At 49.1% G+C, this 20,047-nt stretch overlaps 1 protein-coding gene and 1 long non-coding RNA gene across 2 annotated transcripts in view; one reads left to right on the top strand and one right to left on the bottom strand.

Annotated features, from left to right (window-relative positions):
- Positions 1–20,047, top strand: part of LOC105813071 — a 44,290-nt gene that overhangs the window by 3,591 nt on the left and 20,652 nt on the right. The gene's annotated exons all lie outside the window — the stretch shown is intronic.
- On the bottom strand, positions 330–4,846 carry DLX6 (distal-less homeobox 6). Its single transcript, XM_012647653.1, has 3 exons — positions 4,014–4,846; positions 2,547–2,740; positions 330–683 (listed from the first exon to the last, which is right to left on the bottom strand). The coding sequence occupies exons 1-3, from the start codon at positions 4,432–4,434 to the stop codon at positions 432–434; spliced, it is 867 nt and encodes a 288-aa protein (XP_012503107.1). The 5' UTR covers positions 4,435–4,846; the 3' UTR covers positions 330–431.

Below are 20,047 nucleotides of genomic sequence, written 5' to 3'. Positions count from 1 at the left end.
CCAAGGGGTAAGGGAAAATATCCTTACAGTAAGGGGTTTCAGGAGTGATGGCATAGAAACCAATCTCCCCCTCTCTCTCTGAGATGTAGGATCAATTACTGAGGTTGCTCAAGGGAGAAGGCAAATGAGGAGAAGAAAGGAAAGGAAGAAAGAAAAGAAAGGTAGAAAGGAAAAGGAAGGAAAGAAAGAATGGAAGAGAGGGAAGAAGGGGTGAAAAGAATGGAGGGAGAGAGGGCAAGGGCAGGGGAGGGAAGACAGAAAGAAAGAGAGAAGAAGAGAGAGAGAGGGAGAAACGAGTGCCCAGCCGGCTTCTCCCCACACATAAGAGTTCTCTCGAGCCTGCTCCTTCAGCTCGGTTTGGCAGACGCAAGCAGGTCCCAGATCCTTCTTGCCTTATTCAGACGTTTCCCTAGGGTGTTCCCTTGGACAACTCACATCATCTGTGGTCTCTGCATCGTGTCCTGGTGTGGAGAGGAGTACCAGTGCGAATAGCCAGGCATGTAGCTGTTGGGGGGCATACTGACGCCCTTGGCTGAGGCGGAAACGTCCCACACTGGAGGCAGCGCCGGGGAGCGAGGCGACAGGGCTGCCGAGCCTGGGAGGGGGTCACTCTCATGAGGGTTACTGCCCTGCTTCAGCAGTTTCTTAAACTTAGAGCGTTTGTTCTGAAACCATATCTTCACCTGCAAGAAATGCAGCAATCATTAGGCCTGATAAACATGGCACTGGTATATCTAGTGTCACTCAAGGCTTTGGAAGCAATATTTTTAAAAAAATAAATAAAAACAAAAAAACAACCACTGCAAGAGCCAACAAGCCAAGTCCCCACCTTCCTCCACCTCTTTCTAGCCTCTTCTACTCCCCCTTCTTCCAACCTACTAGGTATCTTCTCTGGATACCTAAAGTAATTCTTGAGTTGGATGCTAGCCTGGGTTTAAAACAACAGCATAAGTAAGAATAAAATAAGAAAGAGTGAATGAGATGATTGGGTTCAAAGTCTAAAGAAGGATTTTTAAAAGGAATACTTTTTGGATCAAAGCCATACAATTGAATGCTTCTCCTCTGATAGTCTGTGTTTTTATATTTGTCAACCCCAAAAGCTGGTATCTCCATGCATGTACAGGGAGCAAATGACTGTAAAGAGATTAGAGCCTATACATTTAAAACTAAATACCTTGAACATATCTATGCATTTATTGCACGGGCCATAGACTATGCATGGAGCATCTTTCTCCAGACATATTATATCCCCATGATCCTGCAGGGATTAAGGATTGCACCTCCCTCATTCCCTACTTTGTGTGTTGTTTGGTCAAATTGTGGTCAACAATCATCACATGATTGTTAGCATAGTAACTAAAAGTCAAACGGCTTCTGAAAAACTAAATGTGAATCAGAAAACTGAGATGGAGCATATCTAGACCAACATTCTGGATTTACTTTATTTGAGGAAGGAAATTCTATGGTGAAGCTTCCTTTACCTTTAAAAAGAATATGTGTCATTAAGTAGCTGGAATCCCTTCATATCAAACTCCAAAGATTTTCAGTGGCAATATGGCAAGAGAAAACAGGCAAACTGGAAAGAAGAGCTTAAGGAGCATCTGTCTTAAGGCACTACACAATCAGTCCCCAGCAATAGTCTCATAAAACCTGAAATCCCCTTGCTAAAGATTACTTACCTCAGATGAGGCCTACCACCCCATGCAGCTAAGTTTATCAACAAGGACAAAAACTGCAGGTGATTGTAACCTGGCTTTATGACCAGGGTCCTAACATACTCACCTAGGATTCTTCCTGTGAAATCTGAAATGCCCCATGCATCTTTCAAATTGGTAGGACAGGAGAAGTTAAGTAAATGTACTTAACTGTGGCTTCATCTGCTATAATTTGGGCAATACTTCTCTCTAATCTCCAACTCTGCCACTGCACCCAAGTCCTGTGCTCCAGGGACATAGCTCGGACTGCACCAGCCACATCACCTAGGATGACTTAACCACTAAGTTTAGGGAAATCTTCTGAAAAACCCACCTCACTGATCCTAGGATGACTAGTTTACACGTTGGTGCCTTTACTAAACTCCATTGAAGCCTATGCCTTACCTGCTTTTTTTTTTCTCTATTTCACTTCTTAATTTTTCTATGTCAATGAGTTAAAATCTTTGTTAGCTCCCAGGACCTACAAAAAGATCCTTAAGAAAGGTGAACCTTATTCTGCCTCCTGGTTTGTACACCTTTTTGTTCTCTTTCATGTCATTCTGCTCAGGAATAGGATTCAATTGAATTATGAGTTTGGTCACCAAAAGATGCTAGGCTGGGGTGGGGTCGCCGAGGGCTGGGAGGATGTGCAAATCCAATCCAGTTTGCAATACAGGTCATTCATTCCAAACTGTGTTGTCCCAGGAAAGTGCAAGACTGGAGCAAAGGTATTTGTCATTAAGCTCCTTCCATCCTTGGTTGACTAGGCCAAGAATTCCTCCTGATGTGCTCCCTGCCGGATCTGCAAGCGGGGCCAGCATTTCAGGGATACTCGGGCTTCTCGGGAATTACCTGTGTTTGTGTCAGTCCTAAGGAAGCTGCCAGTTCGGCTCTCTCGGGAAGGGCCAGGTATTGAGTCTGCTGAAAGCGATGGTTTAAAGCCTGGAGCTGCAGGCTGGAATAAATGGTCCGAGGCTTCCGAATCTTTTTCCCTTTTCCATTGAACCTGATTTCCCCGTTTTCAATCACTGTAGTTTTTTGTTGATCTGCAAGCAAATGACACAGAGGAGCGGTCACCCGTGAGGCCACTGCTGCCGTCTCCCTGCACGTGGCCTGGCCTGCACCAGGTCTCCCCAAAGCCCAGTAAGGGTTTCCTCGAAGTGTCCCCACAACGCCCTGACCTCTCTGGGTCCATGGCGCCCGTGTGCTCCCAGTAGCTGCATAAGCTTTTCCCTGACCCTGTCTCTGGCCCTAACAATGCGCTGTGGCTGGGCCGGGGCGGGAGCGCCCGAGGCCCTCAGGCAAAAAGCGGCTCTCTGCCGCAGCGGAGGCGGCGCCGGCGGCTCTCTGGGGCGCGCCTCTTGGCTCTGCGAGGCTGCAGCTCTCTGGGCCGAACGGGGGCCCTCGGCCTGGCTTCACAGTGCCTGAAGCTGTGCTTAAACTACCCAGGGGTTTACGGGGCCAGTTGACTTGATGTCACCAGCTCCAAGCCTGGTGCATCAGGCCCCCTCGGCGTGTTCGAAATGATTCTGCTGGGAGGGACCAAAACCCCGAACAAAACACAACCAATCGCTCAGACCAGCCTGCGAGCAGGCTGCGCCTCTCACGGCAACTCTGTCACCCTCGGGTGATGAGAACCATCAGCCTGAGATTTTCTGCTTAGCCTCCACGAACAAAGGAGCAGCCAACATTGTATCGAAAACTCAGAGGGAGGGGGCCAGGTCAGAGATGGGGGTGGAGAACACCTCAAAGCCCACAGCAAAGAGCCCAATTGTCACTAGTTTAACCAGAGCCACAGGCCACGCCAGCTTCCCACCGAGTCACTGAGGCGCATTGGGCGCCCCACGCAAAGTAGGCCACTGCCTGCCCAGCGTGGGCTAGGAAGCAAAACACGCTCCCCAGTTCCGGCCCAGAAATGTACCCAGTCCTGGCAGACGTCGGTTACTGCCCGGAGGGAGCGAGCTATGGAAAAGAGCGCACAGACCCAGTGGGCTGGAGAGCGCAGTGAGGACCAACTTGTCGAGCGAAGCCAGCGGCGAGCCAGGGGCGCAGCCCAAGCTGCGCGTCGGAGGCGAGGGAACAAGGAGGGCCGCGCCGCAAGGAAGCCGGGGGTCCGCGGCGGCGGGAAGGGGCCAGGCTGGGAGAGGCCGGCAGGCAGGCGCCAGGAGAGCGGGCGCACGCGGGGCCCGGCCGAGGGCGCGCCGGGCCGCCTGGGGGAGGGGACCGGCGGAGGCCCGGGCGTTGAGGAAGTGAGCGGGGCGGGCGGGGTGGGGGACAGTCGGGAGGCGGGAGAAGCGAGCTGCCCAAGCGGCCTCTCACCTGTGTCGTCCCCTCGCGTCTGGGCGGCCGCGCTGCTGTTGTGGTAGGACTGGAGGTAAGGGCTGTGCTGCGAGTGGCTCATGTAGGGGTAGGCGGCGAGCGAGCGGTGGTTGTAGGAGTTGCCTCCGCCCGACGCGTAGGGCGAGCCGTGGTGGTGGTGCTGGTGGTGGTGGTGGTGGTGCGAGCCGGCCGCCGCCGCCGCTGCCGCGGAGTGCAGGCAGTGCAGAGGGTAGTGCGCGCCTGCCATGGCCGGGGAGCTCTGCTGCGAGTGCGGCTGCGGCGGCGGCGGCGGCGGCGGCTGCTGTTGCTGCTGCTGCTGCTGCTGCTGTTGCTGCTGTTGCTGCTGCCCGAACTCCATGAAGGCGGATTTGGACGAGTCCTGGCCTTCCAAGCCGTCAGCCATCGTAGTCATGGTCATCATCAAAACTTTGGGGGCTGGAGAAAGCCTTCTCCCGGGTTTCCTCCACCCTCCCCCACTTGGCTCGCGCCGCTCTCCCCTCTGCAGCCACCTTAGCTCTTTGGATCCTTGCAAAAAAAATTTTTTTTAAATTTTTTAAAGAGGGGGCGGAGGTGGTTCTCCCTCTCCCTCGCTCTTCTCTAATATATATATTTTTAATATAAAGAGATATAGTGAGCGGGGCCTTGTTAACTCAAAGGGAGGAGGAAGGGGGAGGGATGGGAGAGGAGAGGGGGAGGGGGGAATCTGCTCTCCCCCCCGCTTTCCCCCCTTGGATTTTTTGGGGGCTGGTGCAGTTTAAGGCAGAGATTTTAAGGTGGATTCTGCGAAAGTTGCGCGTCTGCTTTCAGACTTGATGCAGACGCCACGAGTCGAATGGTTTGTCTCCAAAGGGCAGCGCCTCCCCATTGGTCAGTCGCCCCCTGACGTCACAGGCGCACGGCTTCTACTGGCGTGTGCGCCGCTCGCTGAGTTCTTCGCCTACCTTCCGCAACTCCAATCCCAGCCCAGAGCTGCACCCGGGGGCCGCGCCGCGCGGTACCCAGGGCCGCGGGGAGGGAGGCGCCTCCGCCCGGCCGGCCGCCGACGCTTCCCGCTGCAGCTTGTGCCCCAAATCCCGGAGTCCCAGTTCCCAGTGTCTCAGCTCTGGAACAGCCTGGCTGGGGGGCTGCTCTATCTCAGTCCCTTGCACCCTTGCGGGCTGCTTGTGCTCAGAAGCAGTGCCTCCTGCATTTAAATCCAGGCCCCCTCTCTTGACCTTCCCTCCCACCCCAGTCCCACTACACACTCCCGAGGGAGCTCCCTGTCACCGTGGATTTTTCTAGACGTACTTTATAGAAATCACAGAGGGGAGAACCCCCCCCCGCCCGCCACATATACACACCTGGGCTCCACCCCATGGGGGGGTAAAGAAAAAGAAAAATCGGACCCTGTTCTGGCGAGGTTCCTGCCGTTTCAGGCCATATTTCCTATATATTAGACCAGAAGGAGGAGGGGGGGTGTCTTTTTTCTTTTTTCCCAGAACGCAGCAGCCTGTTCTGAAAACGAATCGTTGGAGGACTGACAGTAATGCATTTTTTCCTATTGAAAACAGAAGCTACTGTAATGCTTTCAAATATATGCAAATGATACATGCGGTTAGTGGTTTGGCAAATCTTGATTACAATATAAACTACTCAAGTAAAAGTGCCTTCGTCCTAAATTTGTCTCTCGATTACAATTCCAATTGATTTTATTTTATTGTCAACATTGTTAATGATAAAAATAGAGTCGTTTTACAGTTATTTTTACTTTCTGGAAGGAGGCAATTAGAGTTCTAATCAGGAATACACAAAAATCTCCCATGATTAACTGCAGTACTTTGTTCAAATTGCTGCTATAAAATTCAGAACAATTTGCCTGTAATGATTATGGACTGGGTTTATTTTGGGAGGTGGAATAAAAGTGGATATAGCATAAATTATCCTCTAATTATACACCAGTGTCGCCTCAATTATCCTCTTATCAAAATGGTTGTCTAACTGCCGCATTTAGTTTCAATTCTCTCCTTTTTTTCTATAAAAAGAACTTCATACCTTGTTATTATTAATCCATTTATTATTTGCAAGGGGATTTATATCCGCACATCCAGGTGGTAGAACCACTTCTCTTTCAAAGATGGACTGGGGAAAGACATTAAGTTCGGAGCAGCCCAAGGCTGTGGATCTACCCGTTCTCGCTCCGATCTCCAGACCCACTCAGGTCCAGGCGGCCGAGCAGAGACAGCGGAACCTCGGCACGCAGTTCAGGCCCCCAGCCACCAGGTAGGAGGGCCGGACATACGACCATGCTTCCAGGAGGGCAGGCCGGGCCGCGCCGAGATCCCGGGTCCGGGGATTGCGGGAAGGCGCCGGGAGCCTGTACTGCTGGAGGACTGAGACTGGGTGGGCGAGACCTGCAGACCCCCTATGTCGCGCACCAACTTTCGGTCTGCGCAGAGACCTAAGCTACGAGCCTTTGGCCACACGGAGAAATGTACAATCTGACAACCCTGTGTCGCCCTGTCGGAGGTTGAGGGGATGAGTCTGTCTCCCTTTGGGAAAACTACCGGGAACTTCTTTGCACCCTACTTCGCCTGGACCCCGTAAGTTATGGGACCCAAGGAAACCTAGAAATGGAGAAATAGTGCTGCTTGTCCGTGTAACTACAGAAAAGGGTGGCTGCAGACGGAGCTGCTCCGAATCTACGCAGTGCGGGAAGCTCGCTGCCAGCGGCTCATGCTAATTGATTTTCCCAGCTCCCAGCCGGGGGTCTTCAGGCATCGCCAGGCCAGTTTGTCTTTTTCTTTTTCTTTCTTTCTTTCCTTCCTTCATTTTATTTATCAGAAGACCTGAACCTCGAAGCCCGCAGGTTTTCTCCAGAGTTCCCAGGTCAGCGGCGTTTGCTCTCCTCTCCCCCTCCTTTTCCCAGCCCGCCGCGCTTAACTTCTTGAGTCTGGGGAGCCGGTTCAGTAACTCTGAATTCATTTTTAAGCAGCGTGCCTTGTTCCTCTCCTTTTAACAAGAGATTCATTTTAACACGCGAACCAGTAACCCGATCTATGCGTTTACAAATCAGCAGCGAATTAAAACAACAAAAAAGCTTCAAGGAAAATGAAAGGTGGGCTGGGTAAGGGGGTGGGGGACAGAAGGGGAGATCAGGCAAAGAGAGAAGATTCCTCACCCTGCCCGCCCCACCACCCCAGCGCGCTCTCGGTGCACCGGGGCTGCGCGCCGAGACTGTTCGTGATGTCCTCAAAGCCAGCAGGTAGACGTGGCAGTTTTATTGCTTTATACCCTGCAGCTCGCTGTTAACGCGGTGAAGGCGTTTCGCCCCCTGTGCTTGTCTATGTTTCTCCCTTTATGCTCGCAGGTGCACTGCCTTCCTCGCCAGCTGCCCGCAACTCTGGCCGCACCCCGAGCAAGGTGGGTCGTGGCGGGCCAGGGAAGGTCCCTGCACTTGAGCACCAGATGCAGGGTGTAGCAGCCTCTATTTGCAAAGGGATTTTTTTTTTTTCTTGTTTGTTTGATGCCTGAGGAAGCCGGGCGGGCTGGGATTGTCTTGAGTTGTAGCCTCGGGGCTCTCAACCCTCCCTCCTTATGTAGTGGATAGAAGCCCTTCACTCTGTTCCAGTGCAGCTGCACCGAGGTGGCAGTTGTTGCGGGTGTTAAAGGTTCTGCTGAGACCTACTGAGTCTGAGAGAGAGAGAGAGTCAGGGGCTGGGGCGTGGAGCCATCCAGGGGGCCCTCCTGGCATTATAGCAGGAGGTCTCTGTGTGCGCTTGCAGGATAGAATCTACAATGCAGGCCTGACCATCCGACTTTCCTGCCAGTCCTGAAAATAGAGAGCTAGAGCTAGTGTGTCCCCACACAACGCGCCAAGGTGGCGCGCCGCGAGTGCCTGCCACGTGTGGCTTCTGCCAAAAGGAATTGCTCGTAGAGTTCCCGGTGCAGAGGCAGTTTGCGGTGGGGCCCGCTCCGAGCGGTCATTTCTCACCAATTAAACTCGGCTGATCGCCTTCCCAGTCCTCTCCTAAGTTTCTTCGGCGGCTGTAAAGAGCCGAAGAGAGGTGATTGGAGTCACCCTTAGTTTGCCTAGTCCAGCCCGCATCTCTAGCTCTTCTGCAATAGGTTTAAAAACTCGGGTCCTCCAGGGCCTTGCTGGAAGGCACACACCTCAGGGGCTCCAGGCTCCGGCGCCAGGTTCGGCGCCAGCGGAGTCCTGGCTCCTACCTCTTTGTCTCGCCCGCAGGGGAACCCGGACCAACCTTTGCGGGTGGGAGGAGGAGGGCAGGCAAGACCCGGGAAGCCTTTATCATTCAAAATAAAAGTAAAATCGGCAATCTGGAGTCGGAGGCCTAAGGCTCTTTTAGGGCTCGTAGTAGGTAAGGGTCACATTCACTAGAAGTTTTAAGAGGCAGGATTTGAGGCTTAAACTGCTTTTCGCTTTTTAAGGTGTTGAGGTGTTGGAATTTGTATTGCGAGTGTCACTGTTAGAGAGAAATGCTTGCATATTGCCAACACAAGACCTCTTGGGTCCAACGAAGGCCACTGTTGGAGGAATGGGCTCTTAGAGTTGGAGAATCCCTGGCTGTTTAAGGTCTGGACTGGTGTTTGCACACTCTTGAGGCTGGGAATGCATTGGGTGTCCAAGGTGGTTTTGCAGCCTCCTCTGGCTGTAGTACATTTAAGCCAGGCAGGGCCTGGCTGGGTTTGGTTGCTAAGTTGGGCTCAGTTATCACGTTAATTCTAAAGAAATTAGACCTGGATAAATAGCCTTTGAATTCAGAGAAATAACTCGGTATTGATTTACACAGCCATGGGATTGTGGATAAAATCCCTTCACTCTGTTCCAGTGAACCCCCATCTCAATGGGAGACATTGGTGGAAAAAAAATTCCTGCTAGTCTTTTCCTCATCCAATGTACTGTAAAATTCTGTTTGCGCACGTGTGTAAGGAAAGAGTGTCTGATATCCTGAAAACCAGAACACCTTTTTCCCCTCCCCCAACACACGCACACCTGTGAAAGCTCTGGGGCACATGGGAGCTGTGTGTTTCCCTTTCTTAGCCCAGGCCAGTGATGGTATCTTCAGCAGTAGCCAAAAGTATCAGACTATGCAAGAAAACACTGGGAGTTAGGTGTTATTTTCTCTAGTGATAAAGCTGTAATAATGTTCATATTAACACCCTCCTCTCCCAGATTCCCCCAAATCCAGCTAAGAAGCAGACTATTTACTTCACGCCCAGAAAGAGCCTCATTGAAGTTTGGGGACAACATTTCACTCATCTCTCCAGTCCTTGGTCCCAAGTACAGGAAGCTAGGAAACTCCAACATAGTATTTGCCCCCTCACTCCCAGAGGGCTTCACAGAGTTTTTCAAGACTGTCCAATTTGAAGAATATTAACTATGCATGCCCCAATCTAGAGGCTTCTGCTCCAGGCATTTTTAAAACCTAGAATCCAGTGGAGTTGTGAGAATGAAGCCAACCTGGTCCTCAGAATCAATACCATTTGGCTCCTACCTGACTCCACTTCCAGGTTGGTGAGCACCCAAGGCTTTTTTAATAGAGGGAGCAAATATATTGGGCCCAGAATTGATTCAGGGAAAGAACAGCACATGTTTCTACCTTCCCTAATTTTGGGATTGCATACGAAGTCTGTCTGCCTGTTTCCCCTGCTCTCCTCTCTCTTTCTTTTTTAGCAAGCATAGGACTCTACTCTCTAATATATAAACAGTCTTCTTTCTCCAAGCCCAGAAAAAAAAGAACATCACAATATTTAAACACTTAGATTAAATCAAGATAAATGCTAATGTTTGACTTTTTAATCTGGAGGCTACACCAAGGCTGAGCCCCCTTGCTGGGAAATATATCAGGGCAAAGGGAGAAAGAAAAGGGTGTTAGAAGTGACTTTTAATCAAGCCCGTCTTTGGAAAATAGGACCCCCTGACCATTGGAGGATAAATGCAGCCCTAGAGTGGTAGGAAACAAGTATCAACAGGAAGCAGCAGACTATTTTTAGGCATAATAAGGAGTTAATATAGCTGCCCAAGCATCTTCCTAAATGCCTCGAAGCATCTTCTGTTTAATTCTTTCATCCCTTCATCAGCAGTAACAATAACAAAGTCGCAGCAAATGCTTCAACATTAAGGGAGAGCCAGGCTTGGGACAACTCTTCAGGAAAACCAGGGATGGAAAACATCCTCTTGCTATCATATGAACTCTTAGATGGTTCTCTGGTTACAACAGAAAAATAAATGAAAACCATTTTGGGAGGGTGAGGGAGGGAGAGAATTGTCCTGTATCTGACTATCCTTGTGATGTAAATGAACTGGTGGTTTTCATATTCATACGTGTTCATAGGCACTTCTTATCTTCTTTATTTTAGAACATCTCAATAAATGAGAAGGTAATTTATTAGTTTTTGAGCAAAGCTATTCTTAGAGGGCAACAGATGTGGGAACCCTTAGAAGTAGCTAGGGTTGTTTTTGTTTTTCTTAAACCCATTCTTCCAACGGTGCTCTTTCTCTTTTGTTCAGTAAAAGACCCCTTTTTACACAAATCTAGAAGGAAGACATCCCCCCGTCCTACACTCTAATGAAATAGTTTATTGTATTTTTTTTTTCTTGCAGGTTTCACTAATATTGTGCAGAGAGCAAAAATACTCCTCATCCCTTTCACTCTGCAGGCAGGGCCCTTCCCCCTCAGAGCTGAAAGGCTTGAGTTCTCTCAGTACACATTGAGAGGTTGTGTCCGTTTGTCTGGCTCATATTTGGGTTCACCATCTTTTCTACTACATACTTTGTGGAGAGGGAAGGAGAGAGCGGAAAAAGAGCAGCAGGTATAAAAAGAAAGGGAGTTAGAGAGAGAAAGAACATAGAGGGGGCAAAAGAGAATGAATGTGAATCTGCTTTGTTTTGAGAGTGCCTGTCTTTAAATGTTCTTCCCCATCCTGTTGGCTGGGTGTTATTGCCCCACAATGTTGCACAACAAGTAAACAAAACTGCGCCCATAAAAGCGGTCTTGTGCCGTGTATGTTTCCTCCAGCAGCTGGTGCGGGGTAGGGGCTAGACCTCCAAACCAACACTTCATCTCCTAGTCTTCTACCTCTTTCTCCTTTCCTCCCCGTTGCTTAGCCTGCATTTCCCTCCAACAGCCAGGGCATCACGTTGGCCGCTCTAACAGCTGCTAAGTCGAAGCAGGACGACCCTCCAAAAAACTACAAAAGAGGTCACCTTCCCCAGACAAAACGATCCACTTTAAGAACGAGGCTTGGGAGTCTCAAACGTCTCGGACCCAAGAGTTAAGCGACGGTAGAGTTTCAGGATGTCACTCCAGTAGTCCCAAACAGACAGGCAGGCGTCCCAGCCTCTCCATGACGCTGAGGTGAAGGAAGGGGCGAGGGGCTGGAGCCTGGAGGGTGGGCAGCAGCAGAGGGCCACAGGAACGCCCGAGCCCGCAGCTGGCTCCCCCGCGCCGCCGTCTGCGGGGAACTAGGGGCCCGATAATGGAATTCAGGAGGCAGAGATCTTCCGAGAGCCAGCCACTGTCTTGTACAGATTTGTAGAGAAACCCTCACTGTAATTAAAACCGTACAGTCAGATTAATTCAATGTGTTGCTCGGCAGCGTTTTTAATAGTAAAAATCCGCTTTAAAATTGAATTAGGGTCGAAGAAAATTTCTGTGAGACTCGCCGGATTTGCCAGCTTTCATTGAAGCCAGCCTGGGCTGGACTTAGCCGGTGGCTGCACAGTGTCGCTCCCTCCTCCCCGTCTCCCGCTCCTGACTGGGAAGAGGTGGAGGTGGGGGTGGGGAGGGCTGATCAACACTAGGTGCCAGTTTGGGCACTAGGATGGGCGCAAGGCCTGGGGTTAACCCTTCTGATCTCAGGGTTTGGGGCTATGCACAGATTTTTGACACCCAGGACTTCTCCTTCCTTGCCACCCTCTTTGTGAAGTTCACGTCTCAAGAGAGGTAGGGGGGCGGGTAGGGAAAGAATAGAGCCCTCCTGTATCTTGAAGCAATTTCCCATTGTGTGTTCCCGCGTGTGCAGGAGGGTTGAAGTCCTCTCTGGCCGCTTGAATGACAGGAGAAAGTTGTGGTTCTCTCAACGCCCCCACCTCCCTTCTTGAAAATCTTCCCAAAATTAAGAGCAATATTTCAAGCGCGCTGTCAAAATGTCTTCCAAGCTTTGATTTGGCCCATCCCCGTTTTCCTCCCCTCCCCACCCCGCATCCTTTGCATTTCTCGTGGTTGTGAAATAAAAGTTGGTATTGTTGTGTTTTTCCCCTTTAAGGTCAGACACCTTGGAGCTGAAAACTTGCTCCAAAGTTCCTGCAAGAAGTGGCGGCTGAGCGCTACTGGGGAGGCCCTCACTGGAGACGGGCTTGGGGGTGGGGTGCATAGAATGGAGGGCTGGACTCGGCTCTTTCCCGAAGTCAACCAGGTTTTCAGGGGCCCAGAACGAGTCCTAGGCTCCCCCTTCCCCACGGATCCGGCCACTGCGGCTGGCTCCTTGGCTGCTGAATTCACGCGCGCGCACACACATACACTCACACACACGCGCACACACACACAGTCACACAACCTGGGACGCAAATTCCCCAACAAGTTAGTCACATCATCAGGCCTGGGAAAACAAAAACCGCTGTGGGTCCCTGTTCCTCCGGCAACAGCGCGCAGACGCTTTAATTGCCGCAAATTGTCACTCTGTCCCCTTTTTATTTTCTCGCTCCTTCGTTTATTTTTAGTACACTTCAAATGCCTACACACTTCCCTAGTAAGGAGAGAGCGGAGCAATTATTGCCTTTGCCTTCAGGGCCTGCTTTGCCAATCACTGAATGGGGATGGAGTAAACAGGGCGAAAAGCGAGGCGCGTTATTGGTCTTGCTTTTTTCAGGTGGAGGGCGGTAAATAACTCTCCCTACTGCGCCACCCTCTCCTAGTTTCTTGAGTCCCAATTATCTGGAAGAAAGGAGATGTGCCCCCCTCCCCCTCACACCCCACCCCATGTGCACCAAGTTTTACTCAAATCCAGCAAATCCCATCAGAATTGGCGGTTCCTCAGAGAGCAGTTAGGAATTCTACAGGGACACAGCCGTTAATTCTGTATTGAATAGAAAGGTGCATCGTGCACAGGCACCTTCCCTGCCCCCATGCAGGAAAATAAAGTCCTTTTTGTCTGAGGGCTGCCGGGGAGATAGATGCCCAGGTCAGGTGATAGGGTGCCCCAGGGGCCCCTTCTCCGTCAAGGCAAACTTTCAGATTGGTTTGGAGCAGTTCGGAAATTCTGTTAGGACTGCTATTGGCTATTGATTGACATTGCTGTCGTTCTAAATATTAGCCAGGAATTCTCAATGGAGAACTTTAAATTTAGAGATGTGTTGTCTTGAATGCAGCTAGGTCCATTCTGCACCCCGCCATCTCTTTTCTGTTTTTCATGGGACAAGTACAGCAGTCCAGGATGGAGAGGGAGGCAGGTGTCTGCAGCATCAGCTGAGGGGGGTATCCGGCGCCCTGCAGATGGATCCGAAACAAATCAGTGCAGGGATTAACTTGTCTGTCTACTAAATTGTCTCCAACTGCAAAAGCGGCGTGGGCCACGTCTGCCCGGACTGGTTTAAGTTGCTTGCTAGTTCTGGACGCTCGGTCTCACCCCTGCCCGGGCTGGGGCTGGCGGGCCGGTACGGGAGCTGTCGGGCGCCTGGGGCCGGCTGGCTGGACTTTTTAAAGGAACGCAGCGAGCATGAACTGCTCCATTCTCACACACGCACTCCCTCCTATTTCTTTTTTATGAAAACATTTACAAGGAACCTAATTTCAGATCGTGGAAGTAAATTTCATGCTAGGATATATTTTACAAAACATGCAATCTTTCGAGGCCGGAAGACGTTTAATTAAAACCACACTTTGACAAGTTGAGTTTCAAAGCGAAGTCACACCAGTGCGGAAGGCTAATTCATATTCAAGATGCAGCCTGTAATTCAAGTCGTTTGAAAACGCCAGCCAGCCAGGCAACGTGAGGCTCGCCCGGCTTGCTACCTGCCCAAGGGCCCGCGGACTCCAAAGAGTCCAGAGCTTGGGCCAGAGCCCCCCACGCTCAGGTGCCCTCCTGCGGACTGGCTAGAGTTAGCTGCCTGGCCTTGAGAGAGATAGAGGAAAGCTCTGTCTAGCACCTTTAGTGTCCTTAGAATAACTTCTGCAAGGCGATCAGGGGACCCTACGCACACAGGATCCACATGGAGTGCAGGAGGGGGCAGAGGGAAGATAAGGTACCTCCTGGAGGATCCGTGGGACTGATGAGGGTCCCAAGTCCCCTAGCTGCCTTGTTGCCTCATGGCTGAACTATGCTAGAGGAAAGGGAATCCCCCAAGCTACGCCCATTCCTGAAGACCCAAAACATGAGGGGGTGTGTGTCCACCCCACCTGATTTGTGGCACAGCCCTCAGAGTCCTCAAGGAAGAGGCAGTGTTTGTTCCAAAGTCTCTTCACTGTGGACTGCATTTTTGCAATAATGGTCCTCAATGATTCCCTTCTTTAATCTCCTTTGCTGTTTCCTCATAATTTGACCAGTCTCAACTTAAATCAGAGGGGCATAGCTCTGCATGGGAATAAAATGCTCCCAGCTCAGTTTTTTTTTTTTTTTAAACCAACTAGCCCTGCTGGCTCAGGATGCTAATGACCAGCCATATCAGCTACGGATGAGAAGGAGCCAGTAGGTACCTTGAGGTGGGCACAAATGTGAGACAAAGAGATTTTGCAGGGCAGTCTGAGTTGGAGCTGACAGTGCCTGTGAACAGCAGCTTCAGAGACTGAAGCTGGGGCTAATGCTGGTTACCTGGTCATGGTCCTGAGCCCAGTATCCCTCTCCAGCCACTCAGCCTGCTGCCCTTTTCTTCTCTCAGAAATGACAATGAGTTGTCATCAAAGTTAGCCTTATGGATGATCCGAAACTTGCCTAAGAAAGAAACCAGAACATGAATTTGAGACTTATATTGGTTCAATTTTACCCAAAATACTCAAGAAGAAAAGCCTCTTTACTTATCCCAGCCACACCCAAGACAGGGAAGGAAAATTTTGCTTCAATTGGGGGTTGTGAAAAATTATTGATTGGCCGATGGACTTTTTTTTTTTTTTAGGTCTATGTTTCCTTTCAAACACACTATTATTATCCTCTTCCTTAAAGCACAAAGATAAGTCTATTATAAGAAAAAGCCTAAAGTCCTAAGTGTTCCAGAAGTATTTTAAACAACATGGCTGTCTCATGTTTGAAGCCTTATATGATTGAAGTCAACAGTCTTAATTTTATTGGGCCAGTTTAGGAGAAAGCTTAACTTTTGCAAAGATAATCTTAAAACACCATTATGAGAAAGTTTGTTGTTCTATACAAAGACTACCTACCAGCTGACATTTCTGAAAGTTCAGTAGGTATCTCCTTTTTTCAAGAATAGACATGGCTATTGGAAGCTATATTCTTAAACAATATGCCACTTAATACTTACTGGTCAGATAATATTGATGTTAGATGAACAGATAAGACTTTGAAGTCACTCTTTACTGTCTTGTGTTTGGAGAGCTAGCGTGAGGCTCTGGTTCACACTCTCAAAAAAAAAAAAAAAAAGCCATGTTATAATAATAGGCCTAGAGGGTAAGAAAGACCTAGAGACAAACAGAAGCACTGCTGGGGTGATTTTAAGCATCACATCCCTCGTGCTGAGCACTAAAATGCATGTACCTGACCAAATGCATTTGAAGCCTAATCCTACACTGGAGACTTTTGAATTACACAAAAGGGAAGAGGAGCTGCAAACAATAATCCCCACCTGTTTTGTTTCAGTAACAAGAACAAGCAGTTTTCTTGTCACGGGGTATGAGCACTCTTAGACAGGGGCGCTGGAGGCCCATTTGTGGGCAGTAATTCTGGCTGGGATATATGGCCGGAAGAGTACAAGGTTGCTGGCAATGGTCAGAATGGTGCTGCATCGAGGGTGGGCAGCACCCTTGGTGTGCAGAAGGGGCAGGGGGGTAATATTTCCCAGCTGGCCCACCCCTTTTGTAGCCCCAGAGAATCCACGTCATCTTTCCAGCCTCAGAGCTTGGGTGGAGGCAAGAGAGGGCCAGACGTGGTGGAGATTCATGGCACTTCTCTACCTTCCTTTTTCCTATGCCTTTCTATAATTAGCCCCATTTCACAGATGCGGGGAGCTGACATATGGACCTCACCCTGACGACCACTTTGGTGTCTGGGAAACAGAAAGGGATGGCAGGTGTTCTGGCTTCTTATCTCCCTGGCAACCATGTGTGGCTGGGGATGGTGTGGAGAAAGAGCTGGGTTTGGTGGTGTTTTCCCAAGCCGTACAGGTAATGTTTCTCCTTTTGAGGCTGATTTGGTCAGGGAAGTAGGTATGATTTTCACGTGACAGGCTCAGAGAGATTCAGTCTTGGCCCAGGGCTCAGGGGTCTAAAGGCGGCAGTCCCAGGATTCCTTGACTTCCCGCCAGTGATCTTGAAACAGTTTCCTCTCTCATGCCTTCTACCTTTCTCTTAAATTCTGAATATTTTAACCCTTGCTTGTAGTAAACTTATTGGTAGTTCTAAAATGTGTCTATTCTCCCATGTGTCTAGGCGAGAATCAATACTAAAACACTCTTTTTATTTTGAAAGTGGGTTTTAAAGGCCTATTGTTAGGGGATCCGAGACATCAATGTGACCCGGAGGCGCAGTAAGAGCGGGATTCTATTGGCGGCGCGGCGCTGCCCGGGCTGCGCGGGAGCGGGCTCACGTGTGTCTCTCTCATCATGCAAATCCGACGGCTCGGGCATGCGCACTGAGCCCTCGGGCACCCGCCTCGTCTCGTAGTAGGGACTAAGACTTCCAGATGCGCAATAATTGGGTTTCCTCATTAAACAAAGGTTTCCCCATCATCCCCCTCCTCCCACCGTTCTCAGCCACCGGAGCTCCTCGCCAAACCGAGCTGCTTACCCATCTCCCCCGCCCCTCCCCCTCCTACCCCCAGTCTCTGCTCTCCAGACTTCGGGACACCACTCGCTCCTATTTCATCTTAGGGTCCCCACGTTTTAGGGTCCTCTGCATTCCTCACCATCATTCTTTTTTCTTTTTATCTCCTTTAAAGAATATTAAAATCTATTTTTCTCTTCGTTTTAGGTCCCCTCCCTTATCTCTCCCTCCCAACGAGATAAAAAAATTCCCTACCCATCCATCAGAGGGGAAGAGGGTGTCAACACCGCCGCTCCCGTTTCCACTCGGCTTCGACCCCTGCTTTGGCCCTTCCCTGCCGTGTCGGTTTCACGCCAAAGCGCTGGACTCGGATGGTCCAAGAACTCGACGGGCACTAGAGCCCGTCACCCGCCAAGCTCAGCCCCCGCATCCCCAGGCCATCGGCCCAGGCCGCTAAGAAGCCCACCCCGGTGTGTGGGGTGCTGTTCTTCCGCTAGCAGCCCCCACCACGCGGAGAAGCGCACGACTCCGGGAACGCCTCCAGGGTTGTCCCCTAAGCTCCCCCAGGACCCCCTGTGGTGGCATGGGGACCTCAGGGATCCATCTCCTCGGAGCGGGAGAATGGCCTTTTGCGGAAAGGGATCTCAGTAGGTGAGAAATAGCCACCATTACGTTCAACGCCTCCCGCGGGAAAGCTCGGTGGCAGCGCTGAGTTCAGCATGATCCGCGAGCGGCGTCGCGGCGAGGACCGCGCCCACACGCGCTCTCCGAACCGCAGTTAGCTCGTTCTCTCTGGTAGAAGCAGGTATCGCTCCTCCGGCTTTCAATTACTCTCAGCTTACCTGTAGGGCGAACGGATTTGTATTTCCCCCCCAGAAACCTCCTGCCCTGATACCTCCAAATTCCCCCTTCCCCCTATCCAACCTTAACCAGGAGAAGGGCGAGATAGGGGTTTGATTCTCTGATATGACACAGATAATTGTTGCATCATGTAACTTCCTACATCTTGGTTTTAATTTTCAGTGAACCAAACAAAGATATTTGCAATTTTAAAATAAGCACTCGATTTAATAAATGGGAACATTGTGCAGGGAAGACTATGCTCCCCCCTACTCCCTTCAGAAGACGTTATTAGCTCTGACAGCATGCCGCTCAGGTTTGCAGAAAGGATTTTGTAAAGGGATGACAGACAGGAAGGCCAGCAATCATGGGCTCCTTGGGCTGAAGCTTTTTTTCCCTTTCTTTCTTTTTCTTTTTTTCTTTTTTTTTTTTTTATCAGAATGTTCTGTTCGATGCCATTTATCCTTGATGATAGAAAATTGCGCTGTTGCCAGGACGCTGCTGCTGCCGCTGAAATAGAGGGCAGGAGCCACATTTCCATTTTCCGGCTTGAAAGCTATTCAAATGAATTTGCAGAGGGGGGGAAATCTACGATAAACAAATGAGAATAAATCGAGTTCCCCTTTCTATTCTTTCCTTTAAATGGGTAGCTCTTCATTTCCGATATAAAGATTTTTGTTCATCAGTGTTTGGGAATACCTGGAAGATAGTGTAAGCCAACGCACAATTTATTTTGATGCTCTTAAAGTGACTAACCACATAAACATTTAAAAAGAAGTGTATGTCTAAATATATATAAAGTATAAGAATTATATATACATAGATCACGTACATACATATCTTCACACAATTCCAAACTACAATGGAAGATAAACTCTTTCAGCAGCGTTTCAATTGAGTAAAATTTGCAAGCGGTGCTGGCTGTTGATAGTTATGGACTTCTGACTAGTTGTGTATATATAAGTATTGCTAGATGGCATAATTTTTAGAGCCCTCACCACATGCTATGTATTTAAGGACACTATATAATTTAATTACTCTGTAGATCTTAATTAAAAAGAACTCTCCTCTCCAAAAAAATATAGATACATAGATAAAAGTCACCTTCTTTTATGTTTTCCTTTCAAGTTAATTTTCCAAATTTACCTTTAGAGTTTTGTTTCTAAGTTAGGAAACACAAGTCAAAAGAGTTGGTATGCTGTACCTCTAAAAGACACGAAATAAAGGGAGGCTGAAGCCTACGCTTCCCTTTTTTAAAATTTAGATTCTTTGCTAGTTTAAGAAAATCATATTTGGAACGCAAGGGATCTAAAACATGACATTTTAAAAATGAGCACTTCAAAAATACAACTCATAAGACTCTCTGTGTATATATAAGGTATTATATATTATAATATTTTATGTATAAAATGGAACAGTAGCAATGTCTTGAAAGAACCCATAAAGCTTTTAGGGCCCCCACTGTGTTTTAATAATTAAATAACTTTTATTGAATTCTAATTCTAATATTTTGTTTCAAAGTCATGGAGGCAGGAAATTTTCAGTAATATAAAACCCTTTAAAATATAGGAACTAATTGTGTTTGAAATTTCAGCTCGTACTTTAAACTTAAAAAAAAAACAAAACCCGACAACATTTTAAAACTTCACATTTTTTAAACGAATCATGGGTCAACTACTATGTTTTTAGCTACACGTCTGTTTCTGAGAGATAGGCCACCGCTGGGCAAACCAGGGCTGCACAGAGAATAATAGTATAAAATCAGAAAGAGAAAGGTAGACGGTGAGTTGCTATTGATGTTCCGAACTTTTCCAATAGAATTTTCGGGTGTACTTCTTCCAGGCAGCCAAGATTCCTAGTTACTGATTACCGAGGAATCCTTGTTCTGCTGAAAATTTCCTTTTTAAGAAATTAGCATAATAATGAGAAAATAATTAACACCCTCAGATGAAGCTAAAAAAGCAAGGAAACAGCCCAAGTAAAGCCCAATTTCCTCGTGTTTGTTGTAAAAATAATTGGGGGTGAGCTTAAAGTGTTTGGGCACTGAGATTCCCTCTCCCTTATGCTTGGCCCCAGTGGTAATTGTATTCTGGACCAAAAGCTTCACCGTCTGGCTCCTTTTCCAGTTGAGGCAACTCACAAGGTTCTTGGGCGAATTTCCCCCGCAGGTACAAGCTTGGGGCAGGCAGCAGGAGTCCGGCGCCGCCAGGACGCCGAGGCGAAGGCGTAAGCGCTCGGGCGGGGCTGCTGGGGCTCAGGTACTTG

The sequence above is a fragment of the Propithecus coquereli genome, unplaced genomic scaffold, assembly GCF_000956105.1.
Source record: "Propithecus coquereli isolate 6110/MARCELLA unplaced genomic scaffold, Pcoq_1.0 Scaffold108, whole genome shotgun sequence".
Taxonomy (NCBI): domain Eukaryota; kingdom Metazoa; phylum Chordata; class Mammalia; order Primates; family Indriidae; genus Propithecus; species Propithecus coquereli.
This window is presented reverse-complemented; position numbering and strand designations above follow the sequence as displayed.